This window comes from Tachysurus vachellii, chromosome 5, assembly GCF_030014155.1.
Source record: "Tachysurus vachellii isolate PV-2020 chromosome 5, HZAU_Pvac_v1, whole genome shotgun sequence".
NCBI lineage: Eukaryota > Metazoa > Chordata > Actinopteri > Siluriformes > Bagridae > Tachysurus > Tachysurus vachellii.
Genome location: NC_083464.1, coordinates 12,181,753 through 12,203,749, shown reverse-complemented (window position 1 = coordinate 12,203,749; position 21,997 = coordinate 12,181,753). Strand labels below are relative to the sequence as shown.

Genomic DNA, 21,997 nt, shown 5'->3' with positions numbered 1-21,997 from the left:
AGATTTAACTGTACCGCAGAGAGTAAAACACCACTTGTGAAATCTTGTTTGAAAAGGCCAAATGCACTTTATTGCTCCGTTTTATTGTACTCTTGCTTTTCAACCTGATCTGTTCAGAGACTTTCACAGTTATATTAATATATTTTGATTTCTACAGTTATGGAAAATGAATAAAGGAATAAAGAGTCTTTTGATATTTCTCATTGTCTAAGTGTCCTGACAGAAGATCAAATTTGGGGCAAGTCGTGGTAGTCGCCTAATGGTTAGAGAGTCTGACTCGTAATCCTAAGGTTGTGGGTTCGAGTCTCGGGCCAGCCACGACTGAGGTGCCCTTGAGCAAGGCACCGAACCCCCCAACTGCTCCCCGGGTGCCGCAGCATAAATGGCTGCCCCACTGCTCCGGGTGTGTGTTCACGGTGTGTGTGTGTTCACTGCTGTGTGTGTGCACTTTAGAAGGGTTAAATGCAGAGAACGAATTCTGAGTGTGGGTCACTAAACTTAGCCATATGTCACTTCACTTTTTTTTCCACTTAAAACATATTTTACTTTGCTTCACATTTCTATGTTTATTTCAACCAGTCTTCAAAGAAAGACCTATGAGTGTGTGTATATATTAGGGATTGCAACTAATAACCTTAATGCTACTGTAGCGTCCAAACAAGAGTGCGTTGCCATGTCATCCAAATGAATGCATTTCAAGAATTTCAAGAGTTTACACATAAATAGTATAATATATTTTCATAAAATAGCGATACACAGGTTTCGTTAATCTGTTGCACTAACTTCTATATTTTCGTTACTGACAGTAATTTGTAAACTGCCTGTTGTATCACAATGATTAAATAACTTTACGCGACTAAAAATTAAGTGAAAGTGAATAGTCATGCAACTCTGAGTAGATATATTTAGAGTGCATCTTATTACAAAGGCATATCCTTAAAGTCTCCTTGAGGAATTTGCCCTCTATTCATCTACTAGTAGAAGTATTGGACACAGAGGATTAATTAAAATTTTGAGACAAAAGGACACTATGACCGGTAGGTACCAATTAGAATATAAATGGATTAATTTTCCAATAGGGACAGCATTGCAATATGTCTCTATGGGGCTGGATAAAGTAAGGTGGTTTTAATTTAAGTTAATAATTTCATCTTAAATAGGGAATTTTTGCTGAATGCTTCCTTGTCGAATATTCACATTCTAGTGTTTTGACTCACAATTGCCAAATGAATACGACTCTCTTCAAAAGCCATGAATAAGAATAAAGGCCAATGCATATAAATGGAGATGAATGGTTAAGGTTAGAGTGTGGGGTAGGGTTACTGCTCATAGCTTTTCTTATGACTTCATTCATATGAAATATAATTAAATTGAATTCTGTGCAAAACTTTTGTGCAAAGCTGGTATATAAGGAGCAATTGTTAGCTCTTCTTAGTGTCCCTTTGAGTGAATGCAGCGTGCTGATAGTCAGGTGTTCCTATAATTTTGCACAGAACGCGTATAGGTGTGCTGTGAAGTTGTCTGTGAGAACTCTTTTACGTCGCAGTCACTTGACTTTCTCCTTTCATTAACTTACCTCGCCATGTACTACAAAACATAAATAGTATACTGTATAGTTTACCAAAATGTCTTGGAAATGTTTGACTTAATATTGTATTAATCATTCATTCATTCATCTTCTACCGCTTATCCGAACTACCTCGGGTCACGTAATATTGTATTAATTTACTTAATATTTTACTAACTTTATCTAGTTACTTATGCTAGTTTGTAACCTTGCTACACATTTAGAGAAGCATTAAGAATTCTTCAGTAATTTTACATATATTACTACAAAATGACTAATATTATTTAGATGATTTTCTTTAATATGTTTATGAACAATTATGAATATTTAAATTTCCATTTTTCTCCAATGCATAAATCAAAATTAGTTCAACATAATGCGTATCTTGCTAATCATAATCCGATACCATGTCAGATAAAGATAAATAAAGACACAAATATAAATGTAATGAAAAAACCTCCTTTTTTTCTTAGACGTTCCCCTGGCTCTTTTTCGTGTACATCTTATAACCGGTGTCCTCACTAATTCACAAACCCAGTGTTCTCTCTGTATCCCCACAGATCTGATCTGAGACAACACTTCAGCACGCTCTGTCTCTGATGTATTGAGTCAACTGAATCATTATCGAGTGTCAGTGTCTTCTTTTCCTCCACTCCTGTGCAGCAGGGAGTTTGAGAACAAAGACAGATGAGGAGGAGTGATTGTCAATAACAGGCCTAACTAGTTTAACACAAAGTAGTCCTCACTTCAGACATGGAAACACAAACACATCAAGCATGGGCAGACATAATTAAAATCTCACCTATTGTGTCTCCTTGTTCATGCACCATGCTGGCCAAGTCTTTCATAATCTGGTTCACATCCAGCATATCTCTCTGAAGAGAAAAAAAATGCAAAATCAAAACAAAGACTGTAGGTTAAGTCTACACACAGCAAAGATTAAGAAATATGAACTATTCTTTCTGCAAAAATAAAGGAGAGAAAAGGATGGTTAGTGTGTTTAGGATACTCAACCGCAGTGATGAGAGATTACTGCAGATCAATAAACAGTCAAGTGTTAGTGAAACTTTGCAGCTACATTTATCCAAAGGAGAGCAAACCCATAAAAAACTCCCAGTCTTGTGTTTTTTCTTTTATCCATTTTCAAGCTGCAGTAAACATGACTTTTTTCAACCTAGGCCTAACGCAACATGAAAGCATCTAAATCCTGTTTAATCTATCGTTCCCTCGCAGCTTCCCCTCGCTTCCATCCACAGCCTGTGCGCCTGCAGCTGGGCCGGTGTTGCTGTGGCCACTGAGCCATTCATCACAGGTGGCCGTGATTGTTTGGGAAACTGGCAGCCCTTCTAGCTCTTGGCAAATACCATCTGGCTTCAGCCAAAATGGCCTCTGGCAAACCCCACGCTGCTAAAGACTTTTTTTGCATTTGTTTTTGGGCAGTCTAGTCAGTCACACAGGAATGGCTTGACAACATATTTATTTTACCTGCCAGTGCCAGTCGAATTCATTTTGTCAAATGATAAAGAGTTAAACATTCTTTTGGTTACTTATTAGGGAGGGATCTGAGGATATTTTGAAGTTAGAAAAAAGAGAGCAGGATGCAAAAAAAGGAGAAAGTGATAAACTGAGAGTGAGAAGAGTATGGACATATTGATTAGTAGAGTGCTCTTGTGCTCTGTGCCCTAACACCTAGGGAAAAACTCGCTAGCCATGGCGGCTGATGTGCTCCAGTCTACAACAGCCATGAAGTTATATCCTGCATATGCTGTTTAGTTGCCACCAGTAAAGCTTAGAAGACTGAGAAGAATTTGCTTTAGTCCAGACTCTGCTTAGAGGCAATAAAAAGGCAGTGTGGAAAACCGTTACCATACTGACATAGATTATTTTCCAATAACAGCATGTTCCCAAGTGTTTTGTTTTATACCAAAGAAATTTCCCATGGTTTCCAATTTTTAGTGAGTAAACACAGCAAACATAATATTTGTTTCTAGTTTGTTCGTGTTTTTTTTCCCCCAAAACTGCAGCTTGTTATCTTACTGAGAAAACTAAACCTGCATAACCTAAAGACTTTCCCATGTTGGGAAATGTAAGAATTACAGATTTACTTCGGAAGGTTTCAAAACCCTGACACTGGAGACTCCATTCAAAAAATAATAATAGTAATAAAATCGTTTTTATGTATCTACAATACAAGTCCCTGCGTAGGTTGTTAATATAGCATAGTAGAATGAACCCTGAAAGTGGAAAAAGCATCAGATATCTGCTCTTATATAAGAAGAATCAACTTTGTGACCAACCCGAATCATGCATGCAACAGAGTAATGTTAATGATTTAATAACACAGCCTTTTCTCGCAGCACATTAACTTCCTTGTTAACTTTTGAGATACAATAGAACAGACAAAACAATAGTGTAAACATAATACACTGAATGATATCAGACAGGAGGTCTATTTGCTCCTAACGCCATCCCTGTGGCTTCTGTCACTCATCCTGTTGTTATTGTGTCTGTGGGTTGGGAAGGGAGGGAAGGATGGAGGCAGAGTAAAAGAGAAAGACGACTGATAGGGCATGGAGGTTCTCTCATTGTTTCATTAGACGCAAAATGTCAATGTGAGAGCCAGATATCTGCTTCATCTGACATAGAGGGAAAGATTACAACACACTAAACACACACAGACTCACACACACATACACAGTAGAATCTGAGTGTCAGGAGTTTTCGCATCCACACGATTAAATGTGTGGGTCGATAAGGCACACGATTTCAGAAAGAAAAAGAAAACTTTCATGCAGGAGAAGGATGACACCTCCATCCCCACAGGAGTCACAGAAGTGACAGGAGATGAGTCTGACAAAGAGAGGATATGAGAGTATAAACCTTCACAGGACCATCTGAGATATTAAGGAGTCCAGGAAGAAAAAGGTGGCAATGTAGATAAGAGTTTAGGGGACACAACGGTTACATAGTTTCATGTAAGTGCACATGTTGCACTACAGTGTTCCAGTTGTTTTTAACTATTTCACTGTGGACCCTTCATACTAACTGCGTAACATTTCCTGGTAAATTCCTACTTTAAGGCTGCAATGTTTTTTGCTTTTTTTTTCTATCCACATTTTCTCCTTTCCTGTCCCTCTCCTTAAGCTCTTCCCTGATTTTTTTCTTTCCATTCTGCTTTATGTTGTAGCCCAATTAAACACATCATTTACATAACACCCACATTCATCACAGTGATCCACAGCTTACTATACACTAATGGATGCAAACGGACCTTTTGTGCGAGCAATTCTGCTGCAATTAATGAATTGTAGAAACAAAACAATCTTGAATGTCTTAATTTTATTTTAACAGGTGTAATTTTCTTGTCAAATATTCATTCAAATCGTTTTGAATAGAAAACGTTTCTCTGTGTGGATATATAATCATTCTCTAATAAAGCATTTTTAAATCAACCATGATTGCACCTGCATGGATCAATGGGATCAGCATAGGGTGTTCATGTGCTAACACAGAATGGCTTGCAAAATGCTGACACATTCACAGTGAACAAGTTTAATGTAATGGCTGTGATTTTATTTCTGATTTTTACACAGTATGTCAAAGGTCTTAAGTCTATTTTCCATAGTTGAAAACATTATACTGGGTGTGATGATATGGATAGAGAGAGAGAGAGAGAGAGAGAGAGAGAGAGAGAGAGAGAGAGATATCACTCCTACTGAACCATAAAATACATATGGGAGTAAACTGTAATTCAAAGGTTTTAAGTTCCATAATAGCCCCAGTGTAAAATGCTCACTCAGGCTGCCAGGCAATCAACTCTGAACATCAAACTGAGTATAACATAATGAGTGGAGTACTATAAAAGAACAGGAAAAAAGCTAAATATAAGAAAAAATGTCTTTCATATCTTTCATCCGCCTTAGCTCTGATTATACAGTGCAAAGGTCATCACTTAAGATACAAATTAAGATTAAAATAGTTTAGCATTGGCAAAATAATTGGTCTATCTTTCAATTTTCATTACCTGGAGACTGAAATCATAATAATTTTGGTGAACAGCACATTTTGCTGTGGTTAAACTAAACAAACCAGTATGGGACATGCTATAAGCCATTTGTTTATTTATTTATTTATTTATTTATTTATTTATTTAAGTAATCAAGATGATAATAGTATCAGGAAGGCATCGGTTGTTGCTTTTTACATTTTTTTAACCTTCTTTTAATAGTAATTACTGAAAAAATAACTTAAGATAGCAATTAAATTTTTAGTGTTATTACACTTTCTTTGTTGTAAGATTAAAAAAAAAGAAATAAACATAAAAAAAATAAAATCCTCACATCATCAGAATGTCAGTAAATCAATGTGCAGCAAAATAGGAGAACTTGAAATGATAAATTACCTTCTCTTGTCAGAATAAAGTGCACACCAAGGAATTAAAGAAATAAGGAACCACACAAGGAAACAAGTTTCTAGGCAAGGACAATGGTGAAACGTAATAATGCCTTGAAATCACTCTCCACTCAGTAGGGGCTTGTTCATCCAATGGGTCCTAAGTGAGACAATATATATGAACACAGTTTATTTAAAGCAACTTAAACCAATATATAGTATAATTAGTGATTATACTTCTGCTGTTCCGGGTTTAGTCGTGGCTCTTCAGTTTTAGGAAATGATCTTACACTGTGATCCTACTAATTTTGATTGACTAAAGCAAATAAATTCTACTGTTAATTGTTTAAGTTGCAATCATCAAAAGAGATATCTCTCAATCTCAGAACACAGCCATGAGCCCTGCAGTAACTTGTGTACATGTTTATAGGAGTTTTTACTGTAACCCGCTCTTCACTAATGCTGCTGACGCTTAGTTGGTTCCAAACTAGAGTAGTGTTATTCATATGAAACTTAACTGGAACTGGGCTGATAAATGCCCTAATCTGGCTTGCTATTCAGTTCTTACCCGAAAACTTTCACTCCTTTAACGGCTTGAATTTCTGAAAATTGTCTATATGACTATGTTGAACCTAAGTGTCTGACCACTTAACCTAACATTTTCAAAACCATTACATTTGCAATTTTTTTTCAAGCGTTATACATTTACACATTTTATTTCAAAGCTAGTTTCACTGCATTTCACTGACACACAGATGCCATGAGTACACAATAAAAGTGAAAGAAATGATTAAAGGAGAGGATCAGAGAAGAGGCAGGGGAGAAAGGAATCATTTAAAGACTAAAATCTTGAAATAACCATTTTCCTTAGACTAGCCTACACTGATTTATAAATTTGAGAGCTACAAACAAAATCTGTCTTTATAACTTAGATATTTGAAACACATTTTATACTGTAAGTGCTTCTTCCAAGAAAGTATATCCTCTGTCCAAAATCTTAGCTTGTGAAGACACAGGTGATGGACTTGTGTAAATCATGCCCTTACTCTTTTCTTTTTCTGAGTTTCTCTCTCCCGTTACACTGCCCCCACCCCAAACCCCCACCCTTTTTCTATATAAATGTGTTTAATGCTGATATAAGATTCCCCTCACATTTCCAGCCCTGGCCCAAAGGCATCAGGCAACAGAATGCAGTGTCACTGCCACGGCAGAAAAACTGTTAAGCAGATTTACGCACATGCTTACTGCAAGGAAAAAAAAGAAGCCTGAAAACAGCTTAAGCACAAGATGTCTCTTTTTGCCCTTGCTGAATAAATGGTTTATAATGTAGAATCAAATGATTTCTCTCCTTCTTTAGCCCTGAAACCCACAACTTTGAGTGCACACTGCTTGTATAATATAATAGATGCCTGTGTCTTTGGGTGTGTATAAACTAGACAGAGAGCGAGAGAGAGAGAGAGAGAGAGAGAGAGAGAGAGAGAGAGAGAGAGAGAGAGAGAGAGAGAGTTAAGGAGTGAAGCTATGCAGCTCAGTCTTACTTGGGTTTGAAGTTAATTGTCAGTTAACAGAAGCCTGGAAAAGCATTTTAAGTTGTAGATCCAGTAAATTGCCTTGGAGTCCATACAGTGATGTGCTTTATGCATACTGTAGTCTATTATCTGGACAATGTTTGTGTAGACAGTCCCAACAGCAAGTCACAAGCCACACAAAGCATCCTAACATATGGATGATGAAGGATTGAAGTCAATAATGAGCTGTTATTTGACAGCTGCACAGTCCATGCAGTTCATAGACATGAAGCTCAATTTGCAGTCTATGCCAGCCTTTCTGCTAGAGGATAAAGTTGTCTTGATCAGAACATTATGAGTGTTCACACGCTGTCCATGTACAGCTTAAGCAATGCTGGTAGCAAAACTGTGAATGTTCCATCTTAGACCATTTTGGTATTGCCTGAATGCCTTTCCAGCAAAAAATGGAATAAGTAACAGTAGATGCCTTCCAGCAAGGCTTGGGAAAAGGGGTCAAAAAGAACAACCCTGAACAGGAAAGGAAGATCGAAAAATAAAATTTGACGTCTGGATATCAATGTACATGAGATAAAAGCTGTGTAGCTAGTACTGCACCATTCAGGAACACCAAAAAATTCATATGTACTAATGCAAGTTGACAGCAGCACAGTGGCGTTTTACAATAACCAAAAAGATCTCTTGAAAATAGCAAGAGAGGTCATTAACAGCTGCATAGTGAAGCAATCAAACAACAACTGAAAACAAGGGTGTGGCAAATTCACAGAGAGTTTCAGCTCATTTGAAACACCTACAGCAGAGCAGAAGTCAATTTATTTGTAAACAGGCAGGGAACTAAGTGTGCAATTGGGTTCACAAATGCCCCTTTTCCACCAAGGCAGTTTGAGTGCTAGTTCGGGGTCAGAGCCTAATTTGAAACCAGTTCTTTCTTTTTCGACACCCAAAGCACAAGGCTCTGAACCAGGAAAAGTGGTTCTTAAGTAGCACCAAAACATTGCTGGTCTAGACTTAACATCCATTTGTGTCAGGGGCTTGGGGCGGGGCTGGGGGCGGGGCTACCGTTAGCACCTTTGATAATGTACCTTAAGTATACTAATGTTTAATACATATTTACTTTACCGCAGTATGATCAATTATCAGCATACATGATAGTAGGTAGCTACATGCTAAGGCTTTTCTGTGTTAATGATAAAATAATGTTATGTACTTTCACGATTGCAACCTCCATTTATACAAATTACATGGAGCTGCAGGTACACGTTGGATTCGCCGCGTTTGAATGCCAATGTAGGTTCGCAAAGCCATGAGCATTAACAGTAAAGCATCATCCGCCATTGTTGATGTTGTGTTTGCCGCTAGTGCGCTAACGTTGCTGGGAAAGATGACACGTATACAGTGACGTAAGACTTGGCTCTGTGATGGCTCTCTAGCTCATGGAAAGGCAAACCGGTTCTTAGAAGGCTCACCAGTGGAAGCAGCTTTGAACCAGCACCAGCAATAGCTCTGTACCAGAACCCGGTTCTTTCTGGTGGAAAAGGGGCAAAACAGAACAGAGACAGAGGCTTTGGGTCAGGAAGAATTAGTGCACAACTTAACAAATCTATATTCTTTCCCTCTGTTGTCAATGCTACAGACAACACTGCAACACAGCCAAACTTGCTGATTTTGGCTGACCATGATTTTAGTTTAGTTATTAACTATCCTTACTGTAAAATGTTCCATTCCCACTAACCTTAAGACCTGACCTGATGTCTCAGAATCACAAGATACTTGTCAGTAATGCACAACTGGCTGCATGGATTTCTTTACCAGTTTTTACAATCTAAATGTTGCTTCATCGCAACATACTATGTGCTCTGCAGAATAAATGGTTCTAAAACATTCCTATCCTCGAAGATGCCTACAGAGGGGAGGACAAAGATCTGTATAAGCAGGCCAGGAACCTACTGAAAAAAGAGATCAGAATAGCCAAAAGAAGCTACTCTGCAAAGCTGAAAACCTGCTTTTCAGCTAACAATCCTGCATCATTGTGGAAAGGCCTGGAAGCCATCACGAACTACAAGAGATCAAACACCCTCCAACATACTATTTGCTCTGCACCACCACCACTGAAGCAAACAAAGACCTGCCTGACGTCTTTAACACCTTCTACTGCAGGTTTGAGAATAATATCTTCACACCTCCCATCCAACCCAGCCCACTGACTGCTCCATCACACCTCTGGGAACCCCTTTAACAACTCCTCCCAGCACTCAAGTTGCACACACAATTTGTGAAGAGGATTTGAATTGGCACTTTCAGAGACAGAAGACAAGGAAAGCTCCCGGGCCAGACGGGGTCTCCCCCGCCTGTCCACCAGCTTCCTGACAGGCAGGAAACAACAGGTGAGACTGGGAGGTGTTACATCCTGTATTCAGACAATCAAGACTTGCTATTCTCCATCTATACTAATGCCTGCACTTCAAGTGACCCAACTGTTAAACTCCTGAAATTTGCAGATGATACTATGCTCATCTGTCTCATCCAAGATGGCGACTAGTCTGCATACCAGCAGGAGTTGAAGCAGCTGGTGCTATGGTGCAGTCAGAACAGTCTAGAGCTAAATACCCTCAAAACTGTGGAGATGATAGTGGACTTTAGGAAAGACCCCTCAACACTACTCTCCCTCACAATATCCAACAGCCCTCTGTCATCTGTGGAGGCAAGACCTGAAATGGGAGTGCAACATAAACTCCATAAACAAAAAGGCCCAGCAGAGGATGTACTTTCTACGTCAATTAAGGAAGTATGGTCTGTCACAGGAGCTGTTGATGCTGTTCTACACTGCAGTCACATGATACAAGAACCAGAAACCAGACAGGAAAAATCACTACTGACCCTTCACACACTGTACATAACCTCTTTCAGCTCCTCCCTTCTGGCAGGCACTACAGAGCTTTGCTTATCAAAACTGCCAGGAACAGTTGCTTTCCACAGGCAATCACCCTGATTAACAACTCCCCATAATTATATTCCCTGCTTCATATCTACAAGTACTGCATTATCAGAACTGTCAGTCATCACATCATCCGTATACAGTATGTTACACACACTACTGCTGCTGCATATTGCACAAAAACCATAATATTACACAAAACGGTTATTTACACTACCATGCACTTCTCACACTTTATGTACATAACTGATCAGTCATATATTCTGTATTCATATTTAATACTCGTACTGTCTATATTGTATCACATTGTCTGTATTGTCTTGTATAGTTTGTTTTGTCTTGTCTTGTATAGTATAGTGTTATTTATGTCTGTACTTTTGAGAGTAACAAACAGCTGGAACCAAATTCCTTGGCCAATAAACCTGATTCTGATTCTGATTTTGAAAGGGTTGAATATATCACAGACACAGACTATGCTATTATTATCAGAGGTGTCTGTCATGGCCATTTGTGCCATACTGTCATTTAAAGTAAATCTTTATTAATTAAAAAATGTTCTTGTTGAAATAAGCTTCAGAAAATATATTACATGCTCTGCATTAATTTTTGCATGTAATCACTGATAGCAAGTGACTTTTAGGTTTTGTAAATCACAGTGTGGATGCTATATCAGTTTATTTGCACTGACTTTCCCCTGTATTTTGCACTTTTAGGCAGAAATGCCCCGAATTGAATATTTACTAATGCAGAATAGCACATTTTATTTTACATATTTGAAAGATGAAATCATTCATTCAGCTTGTTAGTAAACCAGCTAGCATGCTTTTGCTGATGTTCTAAAGTTTGGACACGTTTTTACCCACAAAAACTTTGAAACTGGGGCCTGTCTGAGACAAGAGCGTAGGCAGATAGATACTGTCATCTTTTCGAAAAGGACATCTTTGTATAGGTCAAGGGGTTTGTTATATTAAATGCTGTATGCTGCCTTGATGTTACACCATCAGCATACTTAACATGAGAGAGGAGAGTTTGTTAAATCACTAACCATCCAGATTTTGCACACACATGCAGTTCTATGTGGGTAGTTCAGCCTGCCATAATAGCATGATGGGGCTTATTTTCATTATTACATGTAAGAGCAGAACTTAGACAATAAGTTCACAGCATTTTGCTTTGTAAGTATTTCAGCTATATTTTCAATGTTCTTGTGAAAATCAGAAGTATTAACTGACCTTAATGCAAAAATATTTGGTGAATATGATAATTGATTAGTTTGTAAGTCATTCTATTGAGTATAATAATTATATAATAAGAGTATGATTCTTTCTGCATTATGGTGCACCAGCTGTCTGAGTAATATTTTGTTTCCATAAATAGATGTTGTTTAGCATATACTTAAATTAAAACAATACTGTTTTGCCTTGCACTAAAATCAGATCGCAAGAGGCAATATCAAATACAATTTTGGCTCAAGTGGAAGTGGGTTTAAAAATACCACTGTGCTGGCAGATTAAATATGTTACATCTAATATTCTAGCATTCATGTCAGAGTCAGAGTAGGGTCTTCAATTCTGATCACTGAAATAGCAACAGAAAAAAATAGGAATATAACTTGTTACATCATGCCCAAATTAACAATACTACTTTGACTCATTCACTCTCAGTAACATCTTTATCGTGGCATACCACATTTTCAGTGGGCAAAAGACAGGGAAAATGAATCATCTTGAATGGGATACCTGTCTAACTGAGGGCACCATGCACTCACTTTCACACTGACTATTTGTCAGACTGTATATTTATAATCACACCCTCCAGTGTCACCCGTTTAAGGATGAGGTTCCCCTTTGAGTCTGGTTCCTCTCAAGGTTTCTTTCTTCCTTTCAAGGGAGTTTTTCCTTGCCACTGCTGCCTGAGTCACCTCAGACTTGCTCATTGGGGATAAATACAAACACATTTAAATATATCTAATGTTGATCTTAAATTTTGTATTATATTAATCTTTATATTATTGTTTATAATAACCTTTTGTTCTATGATTTTGTTCTGTAAAGCTGCTTTGAGACAATGTCAATTGTAAAAAGCATTATACAAATAAACTTGAATGAATGAATGAAATGACTTTCACACACACCTAGGTGCAATTTGGAATAGCCAATCAAACTGCCTCCCTATGCTTTTGGGAAGGGGCAGGAAACTGGTGAACCCATGCAAAAATAACAAACATAATTCTGTATAGATTGTAACCCGAGCTCAGGACTGAAGCAACATTATTTAACTAGGTTAAGAATATACCAGTAAGAAAATAGATAATGATTTCATCAACTTCTGACATCAAGCATTTTTGTAATTAAATTTCAAGGATATAGATTTTGTCCTTTTTGGCCTGGTCTAAAAATCTAAAAGCACAGCATTTGTATTAGTTTGTAAAAGGCTCGCTTGTAATCCATATAGAATTAAAAAGATACTTTTGTTAAAAACGTATCTGAACTGAGAGGCATATTGTATCTTTGTATGGTTGTGTACATGCAATATAAGTAAGTCTCCCCAGGTCCACATTGGACCAGATGTTCCATTCAGATTACCCTTGAAAGTTGTCCTCTGTTATGGCCATTTCTTTTTTTTTTTTTCCAAAATTCATTTTGATTAAATGATGGCCACTGCCAAAGTGCTAAAGGTACAGCTAAAGGTGATATCAAAAAACTCTCTTTCTCATCTCCCTCTTTTTGTCTCCAACATTACTAGAATATCCTTTATGTTACAAATGCAGGATTAAGATGAATGGCAGTATTGTACATCTGAATTAAATTAGACCCCCAGAGGGGCATGCTTAAATCCCCTTGTTCTTCTTCTTGTTGGGAAACCAATGTAAGCAGAGTGTCTGATTTAACCCTCTTGTCCATGTTGTCCTTGTTTTAAAGCCCAAGCCCTTCTTATGTCCAACCTCTTATAGAGAGCACTATGCAAGTTTGTATTTATAAAGACAGAGCAGTTCCAGTCACTCTGGATTCAGCTGCGTTAAGTTTCCAAATGAAGTAGCTGAGCAACAGTGGTGGGAAAGAAGGGAGCAGGGATTTAGACTGGAAAAAGCACACTGTCAGATTTGATCAGCCTGTCTGGGCTCAAAGCCCTTCAGCATTTGCCACAGGGCAAACTGAGTGTGGGCACAAACACTTCCCTGTCACCTCTCCTATCTGTATACCCCTCCACCCCAAGTCACAAATAAGCTTTCTGCATTGTCTGCTATTTGAGTGTGAAGATGGGTCTATTTTATGTCTGAGGCTCAATACAACATGTGGTTTCAAACTTTGTTTTGTGTTTTTAGTTATGTCTTTAGAAATTTTGCATATACATTTCCATTTATGTACTTTCTGGATTGCATCATTGGTTATGAAAACATATGTCTTGAGTAATTTTCCCCCTCACATGGCCTGGCATGATTCTTTTGGAATATCCTTTGAAGTGAATGGCAGACCAATCTTAGCCCTCTTAGACTCCAGGAGACCCAACCAATGATCCTGAACATAGCAACCAAAAATGGGGACTTGCAGAGTATCCTGCATTCTAAGGTACATGCCATCAATTTGGACAGGATCAAGAACCAAGCAAGACAATGGCCACTCCTCATGAGACTGATCCCCAGGCTAATGGTTCTTTTGGTCCAGGTCTTCTTCCAGCAGTTTTTATAGTGTCAGCATCCTAAAGGGGCAGGCACACACACTTCTTATCCCACTCCCCATCATTGGCATACCCTTTTAACAGATTGCCAAAGATCTTGTCAAGCTGTTCATGAAGTCCACCTAGAGTGATGAGTACATCCTGGTAACCGCTGACTATGCCATCAAATACCCTGAGGCAATACTACTTCAGAATCCATGCCCCACAACATCACCAGATCCCATGTGCTAATCCCAAAGGGCATCCTGACTAACCAAGCTATGCCTTTTTTTCCCGTTAAAAAGTTGATCTGTGTTGGCTGTTGAAGATGAAGCACTTGAGCACATCTTTCTACCACCACCAAATCAACAGCCTGAGGAACAATTCAAGTGCATGGGCAGGTTGGACATTGGCAGGTTGGACACTCCTCCTATTGTATTTCCTTTTTGCCATGTAGAAGGCTCCATGGACCTCCACTGGATTAACCCCATTCAAACTCCTCTTCAAATGGTGACCTTGAGAGCTGTTGGACATGATTAGGATGGCCTGGGAGGAGCAGCAGAAGATGCAAGAGCGGATTACTTGATTGGTCCTAACAATCCAAGTACATGGAAAAAGCACAAATAGAACAACAGAGGGTCTATAACTGACCAATCCAGCCACAGTGTCAGGACTCAGCCCGGACTTTGGCCATGTGCTTTTTGTTTACGTTCTGTGTTCACGTGAATGCCCCGCCCTTGTCTCTTCCTCCCCGCCTCTGCACACCTGTCCCTCATGTGTCTGATAATTATTAGTAGTATTTAGTTAAGCCGCGTTGCCTTGAGCAGCGCGGAATCCTTTGTTTTGTCTTGTTGTCTTCGGTTTGTTGTCTGATGTTGTGTCTGTGTTTCATGTTTTTAGTTATTAAACCTGTTTTCTTTTACGCTATGCGGCATTTGGGTCTTTTATCCCCGCGTTTATGACACACAGGAGTTCCAGCCAAGCAACTAGGTGCTTATCCTACTGCCAAATGCCTCATGCATGTTCCTAGCCCAGTGGCAGGGCCCATACATAGTCCTCAGTAGTGTTGCTCCAGTGAACTTCCAACTGCAGCAGCCCTAACAGTGTGCAGATATTGAGAAATTGGGTTAAGCCAGTGACAGTGGTGTCTGTCTTTGATGCTCCCCCACAGATCTTGCAGAGGGTGCCTTGTTCATCAAGGGAAAGAGCTCACTCCAACCCAAAACCAAGATTTGACAGCGTTTGTGGACCAGTCAACTGAACTTTATTCCTCTACCCCATGGCTGACACATCTGGATCAAACCCCCTCTATGGGAGGTGGTAAGACAGCATCCCTACTGGTTCCCAGAAGCCTGCAAACAGGTTATTGAGGAAAAGATCAGCTGAATGAAAGTCTGACAGCAGTCCATGACCCATTGATGTGGTGCCAAAGCTCGACAGCATCCTGAGGCTCTTCAATGACTTCCATAATCTGAACCATGTATTGGACTTCAGCTATCTCCTCTCCTGTTTCATACCCATGCTAGACCCCTACCAATGGAAATTGGCAATTGGCCCTAACCCCAGTTTACCATTCCCCTGTCCCCCACAACCGTGACTACAACCTCCCAATCACTGTCTACACTGACTCCCCCGAGATGGGCTTGGTCATCATCCTGTCCCAGACATTTAAAGGGAAGAAGCAGCCTATCACAGAAATACAAACTTTGGTCCACATAAAATAGTGACAGCAGAGCTAGAGGGTACTGTGCCTGTGGCGCACACACCACTGCCCACACACAGCCAAAACACACTCCTCACACAACTGCAACCACTTCAGCACCCCTCATTTTGTGGAGACCAAAGAAGCACATGGCTGCAAGGTGGTGTAGCAAAAGCACACACAGCTGACAGCCAATGAGTGTGGCAGCTATTGCTCACCCTCCTGCAGAAACAGGCGAGTATAAAAGGGCACAGCTCACACATGTGAGCAAATGCTTCTGTCTCTGTTCCCAAGTGCTAAGCAAATGGTGAAGACAATGCTCTCCAAAACTGCTGCACCCTAGGTCATGGTTTGTCACTGATTAGGCCTGCCTTGAAGCCACTGTCACCAAGATGCCTCCAAAGACAACACTCCACACCTCCACTTCACTCCCATTCTCCTTTCTTTTCCCCAAGCAAAATAGAATAATATAGTGCTTTTTTAGTACCTTTACCTAACATATGTCTCAGTTCAGCTTGCCACAGCTTCGAGTAGCTACAATGGTCATACAAATGTCACTAGCACAAGTGGAAATGACTTAATGTGTTCTCAAATATTCATGCAGTGTCTTAAGTGAAAGGGTGCTAATGTTTCTTTAAGAAACCTTCACACATGTATCCAGGAATATTCTTAACTGTTGAGCAGAGTTAGAGTAATTTATTATGTTAGTCTAGAGTAGTTTATTAGATTATGCTGAACCAGCAAAAGCACAGAAGATTAGTTGTGTAGAAAATTCCAAAGTGAATTTTAGAGATATGCATAATTTCTGCTCTTCTATTAAATTTATGAACACATTATGTTCCGGTGTTCCGGTACGGATAAAGCACTTCTGCCGAGTACGAGTATTATACGAGTAATACGAGTCAATATCTGTGCTCGGATTGAATGAAAATCATCATTGGGTAGCTGATTGTGTCAGCGTTCTGTGATAGGCTAGACACAGCACCCCTCCCCTACACACATACAGATGTATTGTGTTGCTGTGTCTCGCTCTGCTCACTTACAGTCACACACAGAACAGCTCTCTGTCTCTCCCTCAGTCACTCGGGTTCGCGGGTCTTTTCCGTTAACATTTAGGGTTTCTTCAGCTTTTTACTTCGGGTTGTAACGTTAATAATACGTACTTACTAACCAGTAGAGTTCTGGTAAACGTGGGTTCGTTCAGACGTGGTGATTGCTTGGTAGAATGCGACTCGCATTGCGTCTCTGCCTGTCGGAGACAGGCAGCTGTCTCTTCAGCTGTCTCTAAACCTTCAGCTGTCTCTAACCAGTAACCAGACACTGAGTGTGACACGTTTTTGCTGTATTTCATAAAAACATAAAGGTAGTAAGCTAGTGTTATAAATATTACAAATTAATTATTACTGGTTAAAGCCCCGCCCGTTTCAAGGCAAGCTACTTCCGGGTTAGGCCCCACCCACTCCGAGTACGGATACAGATAATTCATATGGTTAACAGATACAGATACAGATACAGATAATGCTGTACTCGCTCATCCCTATTAATTATCAAATAATGTTGGATAAGGAAAGATGCAACAGTTACACTAAACTGCTTTACCTTGATGTGATTTTTAGTCTTTTCTAAAAGAAATCAACATGTGTACGATTTTTCACAGAAACCCTGTAGTTGTTCAAGCAGAAATGTAGTGATTGATCTTCAGTAACTACCTTATAGTTCAGGGTCACATTGGGATTGAGACTGAAACATTCACCCTGGATGGGACACCAGTCTATTGCAGGGCACCACACACACACACACACACACACACACACACACAAACTCACTTAGTGGCTATTTAGAATACTGTAGGTGTGAGAACAGTGGAAAACACATGGAGAACATTTGGAACCACGCACTGAAAGGATTGTTTCACAATCTGCTTTTCAGAACACTAAGAACAGAGAATAAAACAGATGGACCAGTGCTAGACAGTGCAAAAACAATAGAAAATTCCATCTGGCTTGTAAATATGACTTGGAAAAAATCCCTGAATATCTGCACATACTGTACAACATTAGCACAATTCCCCAAGACAATCTACAGCTTTATTCAAATCCCAAGCCATCACAGGAGTGTGACAATTATGAAAAATCATGGCTGGTTATTTTACATCCATCATCTTATCCATTCAGTTGTACATGGCCCAGTTTTTAGGCCAATCCTATAGTCTGATCCTTAGTGTAATTCGGAGTAATAAAATCTAGTCTTGGAACAGTACAACAGATTGAAATTGCTGTTCTTGAGTGACACTTCCATTTGCTTTTAAAAGGTAGTTTTTACATTAAAATAGGTCACTAACTCAAATGTCACTTTTCAGCCTTTATTAAATGACTTTGGCTAATATAGCAATCTTCAAAAGACATCAAGTTGGTAAAAGCTAATCACACAGATCTAAGAATTTACAGTTCTTAACATAACTTAGTAAGAGAACTAAGAGAGTCTGAGAGTTAAATAAATAGTGAGATATGTGGGTAGATTTTTTGTTGTTTTGTTTCATTTTTCATGGGACATGGGAGGATGGGAGGAGAAGTCTCCCTCTATATTGAATTCAATTCAGGTCTACATATCTATATGGATATCTATATGTCTGTTGCATGTGGTGTATCTCATATCTTCATAAAGACTTCACAACAATATTTTGGTACATTTTTAACTAGACGTGCTAATCATATCAACCAGAAGCTTCATGAATCATATCACACCATGCATTACTGGTAAGAAAATATGATGTTAGCATCAGTGGGGCTTACTGAGGTAACCAAGGTACACACCTCTATCTGGAGCAGAGCTTCTTCCCTTTGGCGCAGGATCTCCACATCCTCCTCGCTGATCTCAGACAGAAAAGCTTGCTGTTCATCTTCTTCCACTGTCTCTGCAGGCCCAACCAGTGGATCCTCACACAACTCAGTGATTGGTGTCTGTTGACTCTGCACAGGGAAACACCACCCATACACATGCATACAGATAAACACACACAGAGTGCTGTTTAATAGCATGTTCTCAAACTGCTTTCTGTCAACAATGACACATAACACACTGTGAAAAATCAATAACACTATAATCAGTTGAGAATCTGATGCAAAACCTAGGAAATCTGCCACCAGTGACAACAAAATGTCTTTCCATCTCTGACTAAAATGTATCTCAATTGTGTGCATTTTTTTTTTCCACATCACTTTAGTTCTTTGTTAGGTGGAACTCTGAACTAGACTGGAGATCCAATATTTAGAAAATGGCCACCGAGAGAGCAGAGAGTTGATCTGCAATTTTTTCTAATTGCATATGTATGACAAAAGAAGCCTGAGGCAAGTTATTGTTTTTGCTCTTCACTGGATGATTCATTGTAATCCATTTTCTCCATCTCAGAAATAACACACTTAATAGACTACATCTAATTCCAGCGCAATGGCACACTGAAGAGCACCGTTTCCTACGGCTAACCACTTATGCTAACAGTGCTGGTATTGTTGTTCTATGACAGATATTCTTATATTTTTCTTAATTTGTTAATAATATATAAAGGTTGATACAATTGCTACCAACTCATGATTTTGTTTACATCCACAAGTTTTTTTTTTAATGTTTATAGGTTCTAAATAGAGTTAAGGATAACCCTATATCAGTGGAATGATTACAAATCTTTTGCAAGTAGTTTTCTTTGATTGTGGGTTAAAAGGGTTAAAACCATGGGTTAAAAGGCAAAACACCCAGAGCTTGTTTGCATTCTGTTTGTTTCCATACTGCTGAAATAAAGTGAAATCCACACTGGATAGCCTACATTTCCAAACCACATTCTGGAAGGTAACAAATCTCATTTCCAGTGGCATTTTATCAATGAATACATATGAATTCCTAAATTGTTTAATTATGACTTTAGTGTTTAACTTTGCTTTCACATAAAATTATTAATTTTGGGTAACACATAGGCAAACCCAGATTTTCCTAGCCTCAGACATATTCAGGGAACCAAGATATGTCTGTTAGTTAAACTTAGCTTCTTTAACATTAAACTGAGAGAGAGAGAGAGAGAGAGAGAGAGAGAGAGAGAGAGAGAGAGAGAGAGAGAGAGAGAGAGAGAGAGAGATTTTTAAGAATAAAGAGTAAAGTGATACAGTACATCAGTAAAGTTATAATTACATATGTTAAAATGCAGGTAAGCATTTTTAACAGCATTAGTGAACATGGAGAAAATGCTTCTTTGGTTCTAAAAAAAGAAAATAATAATAATAACAATAATAATAATAATAATAATAATAATAATAATAATAATAATAATAATAATGCACTGAGAAAATAATTATAATTTTGAAAAAAAATAAAATATAAGAATAAATAAATTAGAATGAAATATTCCATGCTTCTTTGAAAATATAGAATGATGCAACAAAAACACTGTCAAGTAAAAATATATGTTTTGAGCTAATTTATAATATCACTAACCAGAGATATTTGCTGTATGTTCTATTTAAGGCAGTTTCACAGTCTGAGGATTAAAACACTAAAGCAGCCTCACAACTTCTTTTCTACTTTGTACTTGGACAGAATATAATCCATCGTTTTATAATACTACCACTCATCAAGTGTCCAAAGTATAGAAATGCTTCACTAACAGAATCACTGGCTGACTATCGCAGACATTAACCTCTAACAAAAAAAATCACTCGATTTACTATAATGATTTTCTGTTCTGCTTGGTGGATCACTTTCAACTAGATAAAAAGCTCAGAGCAAATATAATTATCTCATGTGTTACTTTGACTGTATGCTGAATTTAGAAGACACTTTTTTCTTCAAAAACACAACGTTACAATATGAGAGCAGGCAAAAGTAAGAAAAATGAGTGTTTGTACAGTATATATTAGGGAAACCTGTATGGGTTATTGAACCATCTTAAGAGCCTTCCCTGCAGAAATGATTCTGTACAAATTGGAAGTCAGTTGATGATACACTCAGAGATTGCTGGCACTGATACACAACCACTTCCCTCTTTGATCTCCAAGAAATGAGACTCAGAGGGAGCTCAGCAATCAGACAAGACTCAAATAGTATCTGACTCTATACATCCCACTCCACCTGTGGCCTTAAACAGCACTGCTTGTTTTGCTTGTGAACTTTGCATTTGTATTGTAATACAAATACCTATCCTGTTTGATGGCTCATGCTGCTGGGAGTGTCTAAGGTGAACTGACAACAGAGAGGAAGCCATCAGGGAAACAACTACAAGTGACAGAACTGCACATGAAAGCAACAACTCCAGGCACTGCTCAGGCAGTGTGTGAAGTGAATAGGAAAAATAAGGTCTAGGGGGAGAGTTTTTGGATGAGAGTGTGGATCTGTATCTGTCTGCTGCCATGTCTGCATCACAGGTGCGTGACAGTTGAGGAATTCTGATGTGCAATTTGGAGTGACATCCGAGTCAGAAATGTTTTCATGTCGCTCTACCATTTTATGACAGTATGCAATATCAACTAGATGTCACGGTTGAAGGGATATGACCTTATGGATGTCAGCTCTCATGCACTTCAAAAAAAGGGTTGTCAGTACTGTGGCCACTTATAGAAAGTGGTTCCTCTCATCTTGGTACTCCCAGTGGAATGTCTTATTCACACTAATCTCTGAATATGCTGTAACCCGGGTGTGTTTTTACTGCAAAGGGTTGAGTTCTGTCTTTCTATACATAAACAAATATTTTGTGTCAGACACAGTTAGGACATGCGATAATGTATATATCCAGCACACAAGTATAAATGTGCTACAGATATGCATCTTTTCTTTGTACATATACATTTAAATGAGTGCGGTATGAAAGTTGAACATCGGCACACAAAAAGATGTTAAATCTGATTACTTTTTAAACTTAGTCAAGTTTGTACATTTTGAAGTTGACAGATGTGTGAAAAATATTCTCCACTTTCCTGCACTCCACTTTCCAAAACCAGATGTACATTTAAAAATACGCTAGTGGGGATGAATGGGTGTAGCCTCAGTTTCCTTCTCTTGATTAAAAGGGGTAAAACACATTGGGGTCTGTTGTATCTATAAATGAGTTCTGCATACTGAGATGCCTTCATGGCTGTAAAGAGTGCTTATTTGGTTTACCATAGTCTTCATGGGAGTTCAATGTTTGATTTTACAATCATGCATAACTAGGCTGAAAGATCGAAGCAGAGACTAAT

The 21,997-nt window shown here is 38.7% G+C and overlaps 1 protein-coding gene across 1 annotated transcript in view; it reads right to left on the bottom strand.

Annotated features, from left to right (window-relative positions):
- The window catches only part of tsnare1 (T-SNARE Domain Containing 1), a 125,301-nt gene that overhangs the window by 35,162 nt on the left and 68,142 nt on the right, over window positions 1-21,997 (bottom strand). The window contains exons 8-9 of the mRNA XM_060869181.1: window positions 18,593-18,748; window positions 2,370-2,442 (exon numbers count right to left, since the gene is read on the bottom strand). Of these exons, the coding sequence (XP_060725164.1) occupies window positions 2,370-2,442; window positions 18,593-18,748 (229 nt within the window). The remainder of the gene's footprint in view (window positions 1-2,369; window positions 2,443-18,592; window positions 18,749-21,997) is intronic.